General features: G+C 43.0%; 1 protein-coding gene and 1 long non-coding RNA gene across 3 annotated transcripts; one reads left to right on the top strand and one right to left on the bottom strand.

Moving 5' to 3' along the window:
• Positions 1–6,927: 6,927 nt before the first annotated feature.
• On the top strand, positions 6,928–16,042 carry LOC145444365 (uncharacterized). Its single transcript, XR_013916661.1, has 2 exons — positions 6,928–8,064; positions 8,797–16,042. It is a non-coding gene; the product is annotated as an uncharacterized LOC145444365 (long non-coding RNA).
• Positions 15,738–19,868, bottom strand: LOC145444364 (uncharacterized). Of its 2 annotated transcripts, none has more exons than XM_080322333.1 (3): positions 18,659–19,868; positions 18,055–18,196; positions 15,738–16,329 (listed from the first exon to the last, which is right to left on the bottom strand). In XM_080322333.1, exons 1-2 carry the CDS (start codon positions 19,404–19,406, stop codon positions 18,072–18,074), a joined length of 873 nt encoding a protein of 290 aa, XP_080178459.1. In that variant the 5' UTR covers positions 19,407–19,868; the 3' UTR covers positions 15,738–16,329; positions 18,055–18,071. The 2 variants fall into 2 exon arrangements, with proteins under 2 accessions (XP_080178459.1, XP_080178458.1); XM_080322332.1 differs by having other exon boundaries at positions 18,051–18,196; positions 18,659–19,867.
• Positions 19,869–22,323: the final 2,455 nt, after the last annotated feature.

Below are 22,323 nucleotides of genomic sequence, written 5' to 3'. Positions count from 1 at the left end.
ACGTAAAGCTTGATCGTGTGGGGAAGCCCTAAGCCAGTGGTTCTTAAACCTGTTTAGACATGCCCTCTTTATTATACTGAAAAAGTTCACGCCCCTTATCGTCATATCACAAAATGCATCCATAATACTAACAATCCCAACAGATAGTTTGGTGGCATGAAAGGTTATGAATGTTAATGAGAGAATTCTATAATATGAATTCCGGATTATATATACAGCAGAGCAATAACTGTAACCACAAATCCGAGGAAAAATTTTTCAGTTGACCACACCTTCACGACCCCTTCAGAGTCACTGCCCTAAGTTTGGGCCATTGAACGTCAATTTCAGCATTTCAAAATGTTCTCTTAGCTTTCTTCGCAAAATCTCAAATCAAGTCGCGGGCCGCAAAAAATGACCTAGTGGGCCGCATGCGGCCCGCGGGCCGCGTGTTGGTGACCCCTGCTTTAAGGCATTCGTTAGCGTTCGAAACCGGATTTGGTTTGTGCATCCCATACGTAAATCTACACATGCATGTTAGATGAGACACACTGTAACACTAAGCGGTAAATGCGGCTGCGGTTTATTGATGATTCACGAATCACAAATGTGGAAACGGTTGCTGTATAACGGACATATCTTTACCTCTCTAATTTGCGTAGGATACGCTACCTACAATCGAGGATCATTGGTGGAATTAAGGGTAGCGTTTTCGGTCCGAGTAAGGCCACGCAGTTTTATTATCCCGGTTTCGAATCAAGTTTCGAAGCGTTGATTCTAAAACAGACGAAGATTTGTTACCTTTGCCGTTTCGAGTCTAGATTCAATTCTGAAAAATATCACGTTACGTGTGTTAGTAAGCTCCACCACCAGATGGTGACGGTTAGTTTGGAATCGGTAAATTTTTTACCTTGCAACAAGACCGGTTCCGAGTTACGGATAAACAAATATATGCGACGAGTAACGAATTCGGGCTATTAATCTTGTGCCAACGCAACGAATAGCTCAGGTGTATACATGGTAGAACAGGGGTCAACAGCCTCTAACCCACATTTCCGTGACATCGCTGTATCAAAGCAATGCGAGCAACCGGCAAGGACGCAAGTTCGTTTTAAAACATAATTTTTTTTAGTATATGCTCCCATCCATCCCTGTGAATCTTTCTGACCTTTACACTCTACAGGGAACAAAATATTGATAAAATCGTTTTAATAATAGAGAGACATTTGCCATCACATATCCATCCTTCGTAATCAGGCGAATCACGGACCCCTTTGGGATCGCCCAAGAGTTACGCAACGCGCATTTCCAACCTCAGCGTTAAGGCGATATTGACTTGGTTATCAAAAGGTAAACACACCCAACACCCCGCAACGATATTCGTCGGCAACCGCTTCTCACGATCACAAAGCGAGGGATAGCGTTTGAATCAAGCGAAATCAACACGAATTTAATTAAATAGGGTTGTATTATGCCGGGCGGTATACCGATGGTGGGAATTTTTGCTGTTACCGCCTTCTCCATTCTATTTTTATAATCGGCGAATTGTCTCTTTTTGAAACGGGGTAAGGTCGGGTTTAGTTACACGCGACGCTGTAAGGTGAACGTTCTCAGTTTATTGACTTCGCATCGGCGCGTAAAGCCATGGCATTTTCCGAGAGTACACAAGGCGGTGAAAACATACTCCTACAATAGGCCGGCGCGAATTTTATTACTGAACTCGGCGCATCGCGCCAGGGGTCACGGCACTTGGATAGGCATTTCAAAATTACTCGACACTTTGACACGGTTCACCAGCACTGAGTACAGCAAATAGATTGGTGTGAAGTCAATCATTCAGTGTTGCCAATTTAGCGATTTTCGCGCTAGATCTAGCGATTTTTCATCTGGTTTAGCGCCAAAAAATATGGATCTAGCGCCTAGCGATAAATCTAGCGATTTTTGAAAAAGTATTTAGCGATTATTTAGCGCTTTTTTACCGAAAATAACCATTAAAGATCAGATCTGGCTGACGACTGCATTAGCTCTACCGGTCACCAGAGTGCGGAATCCGGTGATATATAATTATAGATTACTACCTACTGATAGATAGTAGTAGATACGCAACTCCTGGCGGTTACGCATGGGCAAACAGTGTCTCTTCTTGCTGAGTAATCTAAAAGTAGCATATTTGGCAGTGCTACATCTTGCGACCGGAACGCTGAAATTTAATATAATTGGCCAATGGCAATGATCGAAAAATGGTGTCGCAGTGATTTCGAAAATACCAAATAAAATCTCGTACGGACAATGGAACCATGCACCCCTAAACAGCCCGCAAAGTCTGAAAAACCGGCATTATTGCTTCAACAATGGCACCACCGCAACACAATAATGAACATAACGATGACCAATTTCGTCCAGCGATTGTTCTTATCAATGCCGATTTCCAGGCTTTGGGGGCTGTTTTGAGGTCGCTCCAATGTCTGGTCATTCGTTTAAGACCAGATTAATTACATTTCATACACCGGGTTGATCCTCGGATTATTTTCTTGAGGTCTCTACTTATAGTGGCAAACAAACCCGTTTCAATGTCGTGTTGTGTCGGGTCAAGTCGCATGTCGTGTACACGTGTGTCAAGTCGCATGTCGATTTCAAGTAGGCCAACTCCAACACAGTTTAGAGAAGAAGTCAAGCGCATAACCACGGTACATCGCATTACGTATTCACGGACGCATCGAGTATGGCACGCTGATATAGTGAGCGGTTATGTCTGCAAACCTGGTCAGTGTTCACGTATAGCGATCGTTGCGCAAAGCGATCTGCTTTATCGAAATGCACTGCCGTTTTGTCCCGCTTAGATATGACTATTACGTATTATGAAGTATAAATATGATAAGTGACTTTGGCCCCAGACGAGTAAAATATAACTGAGAAGAATATATCGATATAATGGTTCAATTTAACACCTTTAGCACCTTTTGCTGATTTAGCGCTATTTTTTAGCGCTTTTTTCTCAATATTTAGCGCTATCTAGCGATTTTTGACACCAGTTTTAGCGATTTTCTTCCATCCGGAGTTGGCAACACTGCAATCATTATCTGATTCGAGATCAAATAGACGAGTACAGTCAAATACAATCATGAAGGCATGTTAGGAATAACAATTACATTCATCGTATCATGCCTTTGTCTTGGGAGTTTTGGGTCGGTAAAATCCCCGTTAGTTCATTCCTTTCTGATTAATCTCATATATTGGATACTCCAGGCTATACGCCGCTACCATAAGAAATAAGTCGTTCTTGTCGAGACGTCCAATTGAATTACACGCAAAGTTAGAGACAGTAACTCTTTGATGAAAACGCTAGTTGTTCCAGTAACAAATAAGAAGGACAAGGTGTGTAACACGGATTAGGAATTATTAAAATGTTCCGCTCGGCCCGGCGATTAATGAATAGTCTCGCGATATTGTTATACTTTTTAGCCCTTGGGGACAGCAATTTCGGCACTTTGCACAATTAAACGATAATTATTTTCAAATCTCAAATTTCACTGGCGTTTCGAAATTGCCGCATCGAGCCGTCATTGAAATTCTTGCGTTTTACCCCGTCGGCGCTTCGAGACCGGTGCCAGGTGTTCAAATAGGCAATCATTGTTGAATCATTTACAGTGTGCAAAATGGCTTCTGGCCTGTTATCTATTATAAACAAGATGCTTCGCCATTGTGAAGAACGGTATTTACACTTAACAACTCGCCTTCAAAGCGGAATTTCTTTTAAGGCAAGATAATCAGTTCGAAATAGCTCGATAACACTCCTTAACGTTTTGTCTTTATCATTGAGTTTGACCAGCACCCTCAAGGCTGGACTCGATCCCGACATGACTCAGGCTGACTGGAATTCGCCTGCCTCCCCACTGCGTGTGTACGCACAGTGTACACTGTACTGTACAGTGTACATTCTGTACAAACGTGTGCATACTGTGCATGTGCACTGTTTGTGCAGTGCATGCCTTGCAGTCAATAGATCGGTATCAGAACAATTGAACATACGCATGAATTTAATTGATTCCGAGAACCTTACTGAGCGGATTTTGTATTTGACAACACGCCATGAGTGACAATTCTGGCTCATTTCCAGTGTCCGAGGGTGACTGAATACGATTTTCAGGGTAATTTAAGGATTCGCCATTTTGAAGTCGTTAGTATCAGCCTGAATTCGGTACGCGTACGTTGGCCGACTGAATTTGCAAGCAAGGCGACTATAGTAGGCTATACCATACTGAAAATATAGTGTCCGCCACAATACATTTATGGCCGTCGTCCATATGCAATCCACACGGCATACACTTCCAAAAACCACTGGACTTCGGATGCAAATGAGCGGCAATAAAACATTCGGTTAAGTTACTGCGCATTGGCTAGCAATATATACTTGATTCATGCAATATAACCACAATACAATCAACAAGAAGAACATTTCACGAAGCATCTTATACGGTGTGTAACATTGACGCATTTTCCATCTACTACTTCCTGTTTTATACTCGGCATCAATGCTATTCGATCTGTTTACACACCACCGACATGTCACATCTACATAGTAGCGTAGGTCTGTGTAGGTGTATTTATTTGCCGAATGCAATATCAAAGAGCTATTTCGATTGGAACATCACATACTTGATTTTGCGACAGGGGCAAGCCGATGAGTGATCATGATCACGTACCTTCGTAGACTTCTCGCGATATTGTGTTCTTCCGGCGAACTCGCGAGTTCAAGCAACCCCTGTCAGCAAAAGCAGTCGATCGAGTAAATATCACTTCCGTTACGCTTGATGTCCGAGCGCATACAATAATTCGTCGCGTCAGCCTTCGCATATTACAGCCAGGCACGGACCAAGTTCAAATGAACTCGCTCGCTAATATCGCCGCCGGAAACTTAGACGTCGCATTCTAAATATGAAGAGCGTAGTTTTTTGCGCGGATTTCATCTAATATCTTTTGGAGTATTCATGATCTACTGCGCAAGCTGTCACTATCGAACATATCTGCTGAAGCAATGTGTTGCCAGTTGTTGCGAATAATCCTAATTTACATGGGGCTTTACATGCGTTTAATCCGTACTTATGGCCGTCGTTTGTACACGCTGAAATCGGTTCTATAGATCGCTGCTATGTGCTGTGGACAATCGAATTGACTGGGCTAAAAGTTTGGCATCGACAAGAAAAGCATAACAATTTGAATCCGCATTACAATTTAATGGCTTGCAATTTGGTAAGTGGGCCCATTGAATTCCGAACTGCTAATTTACGCATAGGATGATGCATTTACGATAATTACAACCACATCCATCTAAATTTAGACATTCTCATAAGAGTAATGAAGAGTGCCGGTAAAATTTTCGTAATGAAAAGCGTCACTGATGTAGTTATCGTATTATTACAGTTTGACACTTCGCGAAATATTTATTATATCGTCGTACAACCGAATTCGGTCGCCCGCATTGGCAGTATATCTTATCTTAGGCTTACCATACGTCCTCTTTTAAGAGGATTTGTCCTCTTTTTTGACTTTTTTGAAAGTGTCCTCGGAGGACGCCCTTTTGTCCTCTTTTTTGAGATTTTGTCCTCGTTTTTGAAAATTTAGGTCAGATTTAGAGCAAATTGCGAGTGATATGCCGCAAATTAGCGCAGAAGTGAAGCTCCGGCGGGTATTTCGGAGTGAAAAACGAAGATTTTAGCTCGAAGCGAAAAGATGACTTTTTTTTTAGTCATCCACCTGGCAATGTAGAGAGAAAAACGGTATTTTGAGCTCTGAGCGGAAGAGATGACTTTTTTTTTTAGTCAACCGATCTCAAAGTGGGAAAAATATACCGGTTTTTGAGAATTCTTCTCCAGTTTTGCATGTCTGAAATTTCTGAAAAAGTGTCCTCTCTTTAGATTTCCAAAATATGGTAAGCCTATCTTATCTGTCACAGTACCTTTACAAGTAGCCACATGCGGTGTCTCTCAAGGACGAGGTAGGTTTGTTTTGCAAAATATCAACTGAAACTGCTACGCACAACGCAGCGACAGGGAGTAAATAAGCCGGCCGGTGATGATTAGCAGCATGGGTGTTTCCCGCCACGTACATGTGCTGTTTTTCAACAAGTGTTGCCGGCCATCGTAATACGATATCGTCCACACAAAAGCCAGTTGAACTCGGCGTTTTTCGCTGCGCGACCTTGTCACAAGGGGATTTTATCACTATAGAAGAGAGAATAGACTTCTCTTTATAGTTTTCTCCGATCGTATACTCCGAATACTTGAGGTATTATTCCTAACCTATAGCGTGTCTATTGTATATTTATAGCACAGCAGAATTGCTGCACATTCGACGCAGGCACAGAACGCTTCAATCTACCGTGACATTTAATATTCACCATGAGTATTAGATGATATGATGCCGGATCTAATCTATAGATATCCCGCTGTTTGCAAGATTATCTCTATTTGCTGCAATCGATTCACAAATCCCATTAAATCTGCGACGGATAGCGTTCTACCGCGGATGGCAATTGTTCGCAAGCAGCGGTGTATGCAACGACCTCTGTCGCGCCTTTTGTAACTATTTGTCTGGCTGAGTTCAATGGGTGTTTATTCTACGAGGGTGTGGAACTGTGGATACGGACGGAGACGATACCTGTACTAACGCGGACCGCCCGTGTGTAATGAATCTTATCTCAAGAAAAATAAAGCGATTGTAAAACTGAAGTAAACTATTAGCATCAAGGGATCAAATACATTCTGTTGAAAATTTGAAGTCCACCCGAGTCTTTAACTCCGCGCCATACACGGACATCACGGTAAAGCTTTTATTGACAAAAGACTACAGGTCGTGATTATAAGACCGTACTGTTGTTCCAAGTTAAAATGGGCATGGGCTCGTGTTTATTCTGGAGTAAATATTCCCCACGCCGCGTTAAGAGCGCAGGTACAGGCAGCACAACCACGCTACAATCGCGTCCCAGACAATCAAGTTCGTGCAACAAAAGTATAGGTAATCACAAAAGCACCCTGCTGGTGCATTAAACTGAAGCTATTGGTGTTCAAACTGCTGCTGCAACGCGAGTTCGTCAGAATTTCGCTGTAATGAATGTAGCACACAGGAAATTGTTTAGTTTAGTATATCTTCCCAAGACGCGATGTCAAAACATATCCGGTATTTTGACAGAATAGAACATGATTGACACTAAAAGCTGTATTCGGAAAAGCTGAAGCGCACAATTGAAAACTAACGTGTCCTCTGTTTGATGTGCTCTGCCCAACATTAGCCAGGAAATTTTGCGTTTGAGCGCGTTTCAAAATGAGTGCTGCAGTTCGCCAACAAGGCTGTACTGGGCTCAGGGTCAATGCAGCATTACTGCGTTATCGCGAGTCGCTAATTCCGAATCGATTAGGACGTTGAAATTTCATGAGTCGCAGCAATGACAACGCTGAAGCCTGAGACCCAACAGATGAGTACACCGGTGAAAAACGATAACACCAGCACGCTTTTGCAATTACTGCACGTGCTGTTGTTGATGGTAGCCAGAAAAAGGGCTTGACACAATCTACACACGGCAGATTGATTCCATACGCGGAGGGAATTACACTCAAATCACAACAAACAATTGAAATTGAGTGCAGTCGTACCTTCAAATTGATGCGTTCACGCCGCTATTGAATCCAAGGCGATCTATTCTATCGTTAGCACACATTTGCTAACTGTGGAACGGCAATTAATTTGCGAGTCTTTGCGGGTATCGCAAATTTTGTTTTGGTTACCGACATCACTATGCGTTGGTGCTTTGGCTTTGATCCGTTTGTAAACAATCATATTCCAATCAAATTGGATGTGGGATTTTGGTTGGCGATTGTATACATGCAAAACGCAAGATAAACACTATGACCAGTGGGTGGAGGATAGTGTGCAATAATAACTCGTCGTACTTGTTTGGAATGGGAAATAGGGTCAGTGTGTATTTCATGACTCAAACCGATGCTCGGATAAACACCAAACACGGCACGTTTTGATAGATGGCTTTCGAGTCGGGATTGTTGTCGTTATATTACGGTCAGATATAGCTGCGTTGGCACTCCATATACTACATCAGGGCCGGCCAACCCGTGGCCCGCGGGCCACATGTGGCCCACGAGAAGGTTTTGAGTGGCCCGCGAGGTAATTTACGAATTTTTTTAATGTTATCAAAATGGATTGCACAGATTGTGAACTTGTGAGGCCAACCAAAAATTTGATTAGTATGGCCGCAACACGTGACATATGATGACTAAAATATCATTTCCGACGCATTGGCAGATCCATGAGCCAGTCACATATTGGTAGATCTTCGTAGACTACAATAAAGCAGAATAATTTGGGATAGATTTATCAAAAGTGAAAATTTTCTACACGCTTCGCGCAACATGTGGTCACTCGATTTCTTGCTTTTAATATTGTTATCTCTTTGTGAAATGAAAGAACGCCTAATGTATCAGATTGAATCGAACTATATTCGCGATTGCGAGACAGAGTGTCGTACAACATATGCGACTTTGCGTTTGCACTCGCAGAAAGACCGTCGACTACGAAACCCATAGGCACAAAATGATTGACGCATGTTGGTCGAAACTTTCGATATCGATCTGTCCATACGCCAATAGCCCAGTCCTTGTAAACTGAGCCCAGCGATATACAGCAGGCCCGAAATATAGTCAGGTGACAATATTATTGACCTGTGAGCTTCAAAAAATTTTCGCGCTTCGCGCGGCTGGTGGCCCGCCCAACAGTTCGTCAATCGAATGTGGCCCTTTGGCTGAAAAGGTTGGCCAGCCCTGTACTACATCGACGGATAATAAAAGCTCGGCACTAATAAAAATGTTAACCTAGTGGAATAACATTTTCGGTATTTATGTGATCATGATCATTCTGCCAACATGACGAAACACATAGTGATTTGGCCTTGACCGACTGCATTGTCATTTTGGGAGTCCCATACGAAGAAAACCTGTAGGAATAATTGTATCTGCCTCGGGCTTCATCAGTATTTGTATGACACGCCGTCTGTATATATTGCCTACTGAATATTGCAGTCTACCTATTAATGATTCTGACCTTTAGAGACCAGTTCCTTTGATTGCACACAGTATCCAATGAATTTTTCATCGTTTCTGGATTTTCTCAGGCCACGGCAATTTTCGGCGGGAAATTTGTTGAGCGAACTACCTCCTGACTAGGCGTCCCGGAAAGATACATTTCACCGAACGAAATAACCCGTGGTGTGATAAAATGATGCGGTGCTCAAACAAAATGAACATATTATCCTCCCGACGACGTTACGATTTGAGAATAATTTGTTTTTAGGAAGACTGGGGGAACACAAAAAGTCAGCAATCAAATTTATGGTGCTACCGACTGGCACAAAATAGGGTCAAGAGTAGGGCTGGGCATAATGATTCGAGTACTCGAATCTGAATCGAGTATTAATTTGGATGATTCGAGTCGAGTAGTAAACACGATATTTTCGAGTACTGAAATTATACGCTCCTCGCAACTGAAAGTTTATTTACTAACGAGAATTATAGTTTTGACACTATTTTCCACTGATGAAGCCTGAAACCTTGAATGGCCGTGTCGCAGCATACGAGACATATCGCAAAGCTACGAACGTTACTGGAAATAACACATTTCCGAAGTAATGATCAACCCGCAACATTGTCAAGAAGTGCAATGAAATCGTTATGGTTGAAAAAATACCAAAGTATCTTTAATGTGATGGATAACATGCGTTATGTTCCTTGTAGTCGCATAAAAGGTACATATTTGAACTTTAACATAGTACATGTTGTTGTGACGTCATAATGAGTGATACTCGAATACTCGACTCGACTCGAAGCATAATACGTGATTCAGAATCGAATCACTCAGGTACTCGATTTTGCCCAGCCTTAGTCAAGAGTCGAATTATTATACATGGAACATCTGAAACTTCAACTATCTCTATCAGCATAGCGTAACTGCTATCACAGCAGATTTCATGTTATATTAAAGTTACGAGTATATTACGCATGGTGTTACCAGACTAAGTGACTAATGAGGTAATGACTATACATTATAGAATATTATATTCGAAATAATTCGCACGACAAGCTATGATGATTTATACATGCAGATCGCAAAAGTAGATGCTGGTGGGCTAGTTCGCCGTTAGGGAGTGGTGACTAATGGATCGCTCTGTATGGTAACATAAGTAATAGTAGAAAACTATCCATAAAAAACTGGTGGGAGAAGCGACGGAGGATATATTTATAGATATGGACCTGGTGAAATGAGTAGCAACGGTATGCGAATACATGGCAGACATCGGGTGACAGCAATCCAAATTACTGGCATTGCTAGATCTGAAACAGATAGCCCTTCGCTCGACCATTCGCCGAGAGCACTTCAGCCCAACGACCATTCGAAACATTATACACATTGATATCGAATCGTACGCGTGATCACGTCGATGAGATACGCGTCACCAACGGTCGTCATTTCAAGCCTCGGTTCTCGCCACTTGGCCAGGTCCTTACCGGGCTCTTCACCTGCCGCAGAGAAATGACTTGAAGCGATTGAAGCGCCATTAGCCCGAACCCAATCTGCGCTAGGATTGGAAATACAACACAAGAATAAAAATATGAGAGGACGTCGACGAATAAAGCCAATGAGGCTAAATTAATTGACGGCTTCCATTGTAGTACACGCACGCAATCGACAGACTAATTGTCAGGTTGATATGATAAGATATTGTTTTTCAGAGCACTGCTGTTGGCATCGCCGAATTCTTCGATAGGAAATTCAAATGGGCGTGTATAAATATAAGTTGAACGAGGCGATGTAAAACTTCAAGAATGCAGAGAGCAATCCATTGCAAATGCTTTTAAAGTTTTACGATTGTTTTGTTTATTCAAGAACATTGCAGCGAAAAATGAACGGCCACGGGTAACTATCACAGTATTGAAATTTATTCAGGATGACATACAGTCCTAAAAGCACCGAGCGATACTAAATTGTCCCGATAAATATGTTGTTTCCTGCAGCATGTAAGTTATATTTATCAAAAACTATATATATGGGGATCAGACTAGTCTAGATATCTCTGATGCGGATTACTCGCACAGTCTTGTGAACGCTCTATTGATGAGACACGCCACTCTTATAAAGGACTTTACGGTGACAGGTATCCTAATAGTTCACCACTGTTTGAACAATGATTAAGTTCACGGTAAGTAAAGCCATTCATTCCGCACAATAGACGTTTGCAATATAAGACTGTTGCGGGAAGGTGGTTTACTATATCAGATTCGCACTATCTCAGTTACTGGCGAATGAAGAACCCCAGGTGTTGTCGAGTCTTAACGCCGGAAGCGAAATCAGACAGTTGTAATTTCCTGACTCTATGAAAGCCATCGAGGTACCTCTATTAATTCTGCGTCATCGCAAAGATCCTATTTAGGTTCATTTTGTCCCTTCCTGTGACTAATATCAGGATTGTACCCATAATTTCACAGTATGAAATCCTTCTGTATAGCGCGATATCCTTCGTGTTTGCCGTAGAGCAGTGACATATAATTAATTCATTAGAAAGCCAGAACATCAATCCATGAATCCATTTTCCTCAATAGCTTAGGTACGTGCAAATATCATCTCCATTCTTTATCTTGTCTCGAATCGGATGTGACGTCACAACCATGGAAACTTTCCTGTCGTATTCTTATCAGAGATGAGCGGATTCCCAAATTTCGGGATCCGAATCTATCCGGATCCGGCTGGCAATGTGAGATTCGGAGTCCGGCTGGTGAAGGTCCAGTTCGGAATCCGAAAAAATCCTGCCGGAACAATGCTAATTAATCGTAATGCAGCAAAAAAAATCCGGCTAAAATCCGACAGTCACCGCAAATTCAGAATCCGGATCCATTCCGGCCAGGTAAAAAATCCTGCTTCGGCTCCGGCTCCTGAACCGGCCTGTGCCCACTGCCCATCTCTGATTCTTATAGGTATGTGCTTGTGCTGTGCAACCTTGCCCCGGCCTTCACGATCGCATCCTATTTCATTCCTACGGATAAAGTGAGGTTTTAAAAGCAAAATGATTGATCGCCTATCGAATGATGATAAGAAATTGGAGAGGATAGCTTCTCGAAACTTCCGCGTTTAAAAATTTCTAAACAATGGTCTGATGTTGTTCTGATGGCAATTGCCTATTAATGGTTCTCAGCCGCTAACCAGCGTCAACTTCTGGTCAGTTCGGTAAGTATATTACAGTTTTATATCTCAATTATCAAATGCAAGATGACGAAGGCTTGTGAATTGATTAAAGAAATAATAATAATTAAAATTTTTCATTGATTGAGAATTTTGCCCGTTCCGTATTATGCGTCATTGTGAAGTAACGTAGGGTTCCTGGTCTACTTTGGACTTTATCTTATGTCACAATAATGCTGCAAGTTTTGTGCTCAGCTGGTTAAAAGTAGGTCAGTTGTATGTGAATACTAAGATGACATTTTAGCAACATTGAACGAAATTTGGGAACGGAGTCTAGAAAGCAGCAGAATATTATGGATTTCTTTGAGAAGTCACTCAATAGTCAAAATCAAGGAAGTGAGTGGTTGTTGTATTAAAAAGTAAGAAACTAGTACTTCAGATTTACAACATTGTTTGCAACGGCTGCGCGAACAGAGAAGTCGTGTGGAAGTCAAATGTACTTCGCCTTGCAGAAACCTCGATGGGGCCACGTATGTTATCAAAACGACAGCATCGAATTTCTCAACCAAACCAGATTCTTGCTATTTGTTTTTGAATTGCGTAGTTTTGCCGTATTGACACATCGGGTTGATTTTAATTTTTATGATACACTGGTTCGCCCATTATGTTTTGGAAATTTACCCGTCCACAAGCTGTGGAGGAGAACTACTAGCCCAGTGGTTCCCAACCTTTTTCGACTCATCACCCCCTTTTCAAGCTCAACGCCGATCATCGCCCCCCAGATTTTGTGAACCGAAAAATCGGTATACAATTTCTAATCATCGGCGGGTTGACTAAAAAGTCAACTTTCCGGCTCGTTGTCGAATTTTACACTTTTGCAACTAAATTTCCGTGGGTTGACTAAAAAAAAGGTCATTTCTCCGACTTGACTCCAATATAGCCGTTTTACGCGTCATCGCCCCCCCCCCTATCGCCCCCTTCGCTATTTTCGCCCCCCGTCGCCCACTTTGTCCCTTTTCGCCCCCCTATCGCCCCCTTCGTCATTTTCGCCCCCTAGGCCGCCAAATCGCCCACGTTGGGAACCGCTGTACTAGCCTAAAGTACACATAAAAATCCTCATTAAAATATCGTGGTTTTTACCTGTGTTCTCATTGTGTTCGATAACATTATAAATATTGTTGGTTATTTCAAGTCTAATAGTAGACCAACAATCTCACAAAGCCTATAATAATTACCAGAAAAATCCGTCGGAAAGTACGAATCTAATGAAGCTGAAAGGATACTTGTTGAATTTTACTTTTGGCGTTACAAGGGATCGCTGGGTATCGTACGGCGTCATGCCTTAACAGAATATTGGAAAGGGTGTGTCTTATCTGGATGAGTCACACAAAAAAGCTGGCGCAACAAAAAGCCCGAGTATTGGAAGGTTATCATAAGTTGTCTGAATCATCAGAAATACTATCGAAAACAATTCGAAGCAGTCATTCGTAAACAAGTCATAGCCTGCTTGTTTGGAAACCTATATAGGCACTATTTCGATTATGTAATCGTGCCACAAGGAGACTATGCGGTCTCAGCGGCCAAGTGACTGATCGCTCTGATGTGAAGCATCCACGGCTATACTAAAACATTCGGTATTACTCGAAGAGCAATATATGAAATACGGTGATACACAGAAATCCAGGAGTATCTTATAATATTAATGGTAGTGGAATCGTGACCCTGCAAAGTAGCGAGGCTCCAATGTTTTTTCCCTTTAAATTATAATTAGTGGTTTAGGCTTCACTTTCATGCATAGATTCGTACGAAATTTCGAGACTATGGATGGACTACAATAATAATCATTATTATTGTTGTTATCGCCTACTGATCCGAAGAGACCGGTCACTTGAACGAACCATCCGATTAAGTTTAGTTACCTGGCCGGGGTATCTAAATAGATCGTCGTGACGTATTCACGACTGTAATAAGCAGTACGAGAATCTAACAAACTTTTATCGTCTGAACACTGTACGTACAACATACGCCAATCCAGGAAAGCTAATCATTAACGTTATTTATATGGAGAAATATGATATCCGCGATACCATTCTTGTTGCGCTATTATATTTTCTTATCCGCACAGGTGTATTGTGCACTAATTTTACATTAGCGCACTTTGGCCTACATAACATTGAATATGTAAGCATCTTGATGGAAAGAGCACAACCGATGCGATGCAACAAATGTAATATTTGGAGAGCTTGTTTGAGGCACAAGTAATATTGCATTGATACTGCAGCACTAGCCATCTACTTGAGTACGATGCTAGACAATGAGGCGTTTAGTAGTCTCGTGTCATGCTAAATTGACATAGTTATGTAAAAATTTCGAAAGTCGTCAGGACTGTGGGTGATGGAGTCATAATTTTAATTTCCAACCACGCTTATAGCGTAATTAAGCGCTCCAACTTTTTCATTCGAATGACAATACTCTCATTGCGAAAACTAGGTCAAGGAGGTTTTTCGTAAGGACGCAGTGAATCCATGGCGTCGTTCACGTGTTTTCGGCACGAAACTACACTAAAGGTTTAAACAATTCTTTCGCAAGGAAGTTACATTCAAAAAGGCAGCTGAGGACAGTGATCTGGTTAAACGATTTTACCATCAAATCTAATTCCATATCAAGTCTACCTGGGGCGACGATTAAGTAGCCAACATATTCTGCCCTCTTTAAGTCCGATTTTTGCGGGGATATTCAAATTCGCATATCAGCAATGGGCAATGAGAATGGGCACATCCCTCATTTCTTTGTGTTGTTCGGTCATAGTGGAAGTTGTATAGGATAGTGTTTTTGTTTCCGCTGTCATTTGTATGATTGATAATACCCTCGTTTTCAGCGTGTTTATGAGCATTGCGCAGCTTGTGATAAAATTACTGGCGGTCGTAGATATGTGCATTGTACAGCTGCGCACTATTAAGTGTATCATCGGGTCGCCATGACGAATCCAATACTTAGCGTTTCTTATGAATTTGTTGTAAATAAGGTTAACCGACTTGAGGAAACTTTCGGAGCTACCAGACTTTGGTAGACTCACTATAAAACTGACCTTCGACCACTGCGATGTGAAATCGCATATGTAAGAATATATCGACGAGTAACGGATTGCGTGCCTTTAAACATGCAGCATGCAGGTCGATACGTACGTTCCCATGGTTAGTATAAGGCAGCACTCCTGTTTATCTGCGCTGTGTATCGCAATATTCCATATAGCCATCCCAATCAAAACAAGCTACTACCGAGTAATCAAACCTTTGCTTCTCATATTTCACTCGCGCGTCACACCAAAACAGAACACGAGAGTCACGCCATGTCCCTACGTCACGAGATTTTCCCGCCATTTCGATTCAAACGTCGGCAAACGAGATTCGTTGTCTCTCGCAGCACAAGTCCGGACTTGCCGGCGACCGCAGTGCGCATTATCGACTTCTCTACTACGGCAGAACAACCTCAACTGCCTCCGCCTGTCAACACCGCACCACTTCGTATTTGATGCTATTTATTCGATACCAGAAGCGCAAAAACCAAATCACATACACAAGAAATCCTCATGAGACAGTATGATTTTTGGCGCTCGGCCAGGTAAGAGGATGACAAGTAAAGAACATAAAATATCTGTCATATATTAGGATTAATCTGTATCGAAAAACGACATAAAAATCAAAACAGCACCTGCACGAAGCGGCTGGTATCGGGATAATTAACCCCGACTTGACAGAACAGAACATAAGCACACAAGGAAAAATCGACAACACACGGCAGAGCACATTAAGCACGGGAACAGAAATAGTACATTCAATGATTGATGGCCCATAAAATTGCGACACACGAGAGCAACTGTTTTCGCTCACAATAGGCAGTACGGCGTCGGGGCAAATTGTGTTTTATCAAAATGGCAGTCGCGTTTAGTCATATGATTTGGCTAGTTTCTTGTAGATGGCGCAATTGCTCTCAAATTTCGTTCTCATTTCCACTCAATATATCCGAGCCAGTACGCAGGATACCACACAGTGTTCGTCCTTTATACGTTGAGAAGCTTCAATCCACCCGAAGGGCATTCAAATAGAAGAAATTCTGCAAATAAAAACGACACTTATTTAATACACAGGCCTTATCGCACCACCTTTCACTAATGATGATTGTACCCTGCAATTGATTACACAGAGCAAACAGATCTCGAGTGGGCTATCCCGATTACAATACGAGAGGACTGGCGAATATATGAATGTATATTATTAACCCGCTGGGAGCACTGCCTGGTAAACATCGTTAGCTCGTGCACTCAAGTTTAAAAGGTCCAACGGACTTTTCCAACAGCTGGCGTTACGCGACCGTTGATAGCGGACAAAGCCGCCCGTGGTCGTACAGAGAATTGCAAGCCTACAGTGTCGCCATTTCACGGCCCATGTGTGCGCGCGGCCTCGTATCGAATTTCCACAAATAAAAAATCAGCGCTGCACGAATCCAGGCAAACCCGACAGGCACAAGTCAGCTGTTATTCACATCTGCCTCAATATCGCAGCGGGGCGCCGTAGAACGCAAAATTGATGATACAGCTGCCTCCGAGAGCGAAGAGTACATTGGAACACACCCCAGATTACCACGTGCGGCATTGTGATCAAACAATGGAAGGTCTCATTGCGAAAGTACAGCGAGATTGATTATAACTCTGATGAGTTGGGTAAATGTCAACTGCAATTCCGGGAGGGATACGCTTGCGAGGTAGTATTGGTTTGTACCGCTTGGCTTTTGTTTTATTGCCTATCATGACGGCGTCACCTGGTTAACGTTTACACTGTGATTTTATGCTCCGCGACCGTTGGGATGACCGTTTGGGCAGCGTAAACGACCGTGCCGTGTCGAGTGCCTTGCTATTATTTGGAGTTCTCATTTAAATGCCAACGTACACACGCGTGGCATTGTGTGCGCCGTTCCGTTTACAAAAGGGCAACGGAAACGTAACGAGAACATCGTCAACACAAAGGACCCCGGCAGCCGCTACGTCCGCCATCTGTACCCCCAGTCATTCCCAGGGTGTCGTGTGACGGAAGTCAGGGTCTGAATTCCTCTATTTTCCGGGCCCATTGTGCCGAGTCTTGTCCTATTGACCACAGGATTCGGAGTTTTAAATGACGCGATTCGCAACGGGACCCGGCGGTGTCGTGTTACAAAACCCCGGCACGGCCGGACAATAAATCCAATCGAAACATATTACTAGAGACGATGGGAACGACCCCCAAAGCAAATATACAACCGTAAGACGCCAGTTGGTCCGATCGCGAATACAATTAAACCCGTAATCCCTACTCAAATTACAGTTAGCATTCCGGAATTTATAAATGATTAATGGCGCAACATGTTAAAATCGTGAGAAGGCTCGGATACTATTCTATTAAGCTACTACGACTGGACTTTATCGCGAAGGCGCATGCGCCAGGCGTTACATGACAGATGAACTGCAGATACCCGACTACCTTTATCGCCCTACACTCGCTGCGTTTAATTGCGACAGATGAACGGCACATACGCGCGGCTCCTTTATCACCGTACACTCGCCGGGTTTAATTGCATTTGTTTTCCAGAGTACGCGTACGCCATCTGTGACTGTTCACGGTCGCGTAGTTATCGATTGATTTTCACTTTTTGCGAGAAGACTCGGCAGCGCGCACCTTTTACGGAAACTGGATTATATCGATTACTTGAGTGCACGGTAAAAGCCACGAAAGACACCGTTTTCGCCATATGTCACGATCGATATGACTGCGTCGCATTTTAGCAAGCGTGCGATTACTTACCTACATTATATTTTGAAGGTTTTAGATGGCTTCCTCATTAGCCATTTTGTTCATCTTCGGCTGAGTGCAATCTATTTCGTCAGCGAGCCTTAACCGCTTTCTCGCCTTCATGACAGACGGCCGCGGCTTACGTATGGTTGTCATATCTGTAAAAAAATCGTTGACAGCGTAACAACAGTTTCCTTCAAGTGCTTATTTCGTATTTTAGCAGTGAGCACTTAAAAAAGATGGGCGCCTCTCTTAACCTAAAGCGCAGCGGTTGCTTTCAAAAGCTCGCTACTTATAGCAATCAATGTCCCTAACAACGGCCATAATGCCGTCAGTCAAGGGCTAGGAGAGCTGGTTTTAAAGCCAGATAAGCCGATACACTCACCCGACGCAAAAAGTTCCCACATGGATTTTTAATGCCATCGGTTATTACTCAATACGCGATATCGCAAAGCGGAATTGAACGCACGCCTTTCAATATTTAATGACCTAACAAGGCCCGATCGAAATCCATGGCCAAGATTCCCACATGAATATTTAATGAGGGAAACGCGTAACGTCCAGAATTCGAATCAGCCAATAAAAGCGAGGCGCGGAAATTTGAAAAGACCTAGGCTTACCTGTGATTTTTAGTTGCTTCAAGGCGGAATGCGCTGACGAGGTGGGTTTCGGAGTGCTAATAGATTTCTCATTAGCCAGCGACGGCGTAACGGAGCCTTGGCTGCCTTCCGCGGTATGGTTTCTGGCTGTTGATGTTTTGGCAGAAACTGAGTTGAAATTCAGGGATCTCCGTATCCCGACTTGGTTACGTTGCGCCAACGGGGACCTTTGCGACAAAGCGTTTTCGGACGGAGTCAGGCTTCTCACCGTGAGCGCGTTCTCACTAGTGGCGTGAACTGCCAGCGGCTTATGGAGAGGTATTTGTCGGTCTTTCGTGTCATCGAAGCGAAGTGGTGGTGACATGGCAGAATTTCGGTCCTCCGTCGCATATTTCGGGCGTGCATCCGCCATCCTGTCGACAAGCGCGTTTCGTTTACCGGGACAGGCTCTGAAGTAAAAACCGGGGACTTCGCCCGGCTTAGCGGACTTCCACACGTATCGCCTCCGCTGCGCTTGGACATTGTCCACGGCTGAGATGTTTTCTCGCTGCTCCACGGGCGCAGGTTTCTCGTTGTAAATATCAAAATTGAGTTGGCAAATCCCTTTCCGTCGCTCCATATTTAGTACATCTTGCAGCATATCCTTTACTGCGGGAGTGTCGCTTTTGCCGAACAATCTTCTCGCCGCCGGGCTAAGCGACTTAGCCTGGGGTTTGCGGCGACACATCAGAAACTGAGTCAAAGGTGAATAGACCGGCAAAGTGGTCATAGTAGCGGCAGTGTCGGGAGATAGCTTATACTTGACTAAGAAAAGCAACAATCGAATTAGTATTGAGCTGATTAACAAAAGCACTTAACGGTATTTGCGGCACACTTATATTTATATTGCCAAACTAAGCGCGAATAACAACTCAAAACGCGTGACGCAACAACTTACAATCAAACTAGCTGATACGAATAATTATTTCGCATCGTAAATGCACGCTGCTGTTATGCGGTCTCGGAATATAACCTGATCTCACCGATACTGTATATAAGGTGCCATGACCTGATACGAAATGAAAAGTCGGTCCTTCAACGTCTTTCTTTGTCTTTCGGCCAACTAGAAAAAAGTAAAACCGAGAGCGCTTCAAGTCCAGGCCTGTCTGCTAAAAATACAAACAATCGAGCGCGCCGTTACGGTACTACAGTCTGATGGCTCACCGGCGCCTGCACTAGCTTTACTACGCAACGCCCATGGCAAAATACTCGCTGTTTGGAGTACGCTCGGTCTCTTATGATATATTTTTCTCGATCAGCCCTTCTCTCGGCCGACGAAAGATGAACCTCGGCCAGATTTTTTCTCCTTATCTCTCCCACTTTTTCGTGATTACTCTGCGTAGTACTACTACTCTGCGTAGTACTACAACGCTGCTACGATAAACGACGCCCGATTGCTTGCTTTCGTTATGGCCTTATCTGCGATGTTTGCAAAATATGTCGTTTCGCTCTGGTAAAACACGGGAATATTACTACGATGGCGAGCGTATGAGATAATAAGGTAAATACTAGACGTAAACCATTGCTTGCTTTTCAACTTCGTCACGGCGCTTTGCATTTTTATACCGCTGAAAATCCCCGAAGTTTTATTCTAAAGCAGTGGTTCCCAACGTGGGCGATATCGCCCCCCAGGGGGCGATTTGGCGATCTAGGGGGGCGAAAATGACGAAGGGGGCGATAGGGGGGCGAAAATGGACAAAGGGGGCGATGGGGGGCGAAAATAGCGAAGGGGGCGATAGGGGGGCGATGACGCGTCAAAACGGCTGACCTTTTTTTTTTTTTTTTTTTTTTTTTTTTTAGTCATCCACCTAGCAATTTGGAGAGAAAGAACGTTATTTTCAGCTCTGAGCGGAGAAAGATGACCTTTTTTTTTTTTTTTTTTAGTCAACCCGCCGGTGATTACAGTCTGTATGCCCAATTATCGGTGCACAAAATTTGGGGGGCGATGATCGGTGTTGACCTCGAAAAGGGGGCGATCGGTCGAAAAAGGTTGGGAACCACTGTTCTAAAGCATTACGCGGGAATCCCCACGCACGTACCCTTGAGTTGAAATGGTAAATTCGAATGCTAAAGGTGACGAATTTGGCACTGTGTACGTCAACAATGGTATGTATTATCTAACTAAACAAATAAACAGCCGATACAAATCGATGAGTCGAAAACATGGCCGGAATCAATGAATATCTCCAAATGACATACAGAAGAATCACTTTCTCAGTGCACACTGCACAGTGCACACATACACTTCTATAATCTGTCGGGGTTCACTAAGATGGCCAATGACCATTAGGGCTGTTCAAAAATAACTTTTTTCCCGGATTCCAGCCATTCACTGATTAAATTGTCAGGTTACCCTAAAAAACGCTGCACACCAAGTTTGGTTCAATTCTAACAAGTATAGGACTCCGCAGATCCAATTAAAATTTTTAATTTATGATGGAAAACTAGAAAAAAAAATCATCTTTTTCTGTAAACCCCATGAAATTGTTGAGCTGTCTTCAAAGTCAGTCAGTCAGGTTTATTAATATTTTCATCGTTTCAAAACATCACAAGACTGTGATACAATGAAAAGATAGGAGGGTGTCGAAACAACTTGGAGTAGCCATTAAGATCAGACACCCACCTTAGCCTAGGCGAAGTAAATAAGAGGCATGCACACTGAATGAAAAGTAATGCAGAGAATATAAGACGCAAGCGACAAAATGGGGTGGTATGTGGCGGAGGGCGAGGTCGATGTTAGGTCGTGGTCCGGTAATCCTGAAGACTGGCTAGTATTGATTTAGAAGAAATTGCTTGTATTTCGACTTGAATGCGGACATGCTCGACGACTGTCGGATAGCCGGCGAGATGCTGTTCCACAATTGGGGTCCGGCATACTTGATAGAGCAATGCGTTTTCTTGTATTCAGTCCTGATCATATGGTAGTTGTTCTTCGTTGACGCGCGTGTGCTGTACTTGTGCGCTTTTGTCTCCGAGGTGACTGACTGACTGACTGACTGTCTTCAAAGACGATGCAAAACAAATTTGACTCAATTCTGACCAGTAGAAGCGGGTTGGCAGAAAAATTTGAATTTTTTTTTCTTAATTTTCCCTGATAAATTAAAAATTTTAATAGGATCCGCGGAGTCCTATACTTGTTAGAATTGAACCAAAGTTGGTGTGCAGCGTTCTTTATGGTAACCTGACAATTTAATCAGTGAATGGCTGCAATCCGGGAGAAAAAGTTATATTTGAACAGCCCTAATGACCATTGACCGGTGACCACATTTCTGCATCTTGATCATACCCACGAAATTGATGAATATCTCAAGTGTTGTACAGGGCAAAGACGTCGCCCGGAATTACCAATACATATCTACTCTATTCGTCGTACAACACGCATACATCAGACTTCTGATGAGTCCTTAGCCATTTTTGCATAAAATTACACATCTGTTGCTGTAGTATTTTCAACAAAGTTGGTTGAACCGAAGTGACCTAACCCAGCAGCAGAATTGTAATCAGTTTCGGTCATTAGAAGGCAGTTAATGATGTGTTTTGGTATATTATTTTAGCGGCATCTTGCTTGCTAAATTTCTCTTGCGCCGACAGCAGGCAATGACATGATTATTACGAGAACAAAGGCGGACTAACTATCGACTGCACAA

This window comes from Botryllus schlosseri, chromosome 8, assembly GCF_051294905.1.
Source record: "Botryllus schlosseri isolate E-star chromosome 8, Bs_hap1, whole genome shotgun sequence".
In the NCBI taxonomy this organism is placed as follows: Eukaryota; Metazoa; Chordata; class Ascidiacea; order Stolidobranchia; family Styelidae; genus Botryllus; species Botryllus schlosseri.
This window is presented reverse-complemented; position numbering and strand designations above follow the sequence as displayed.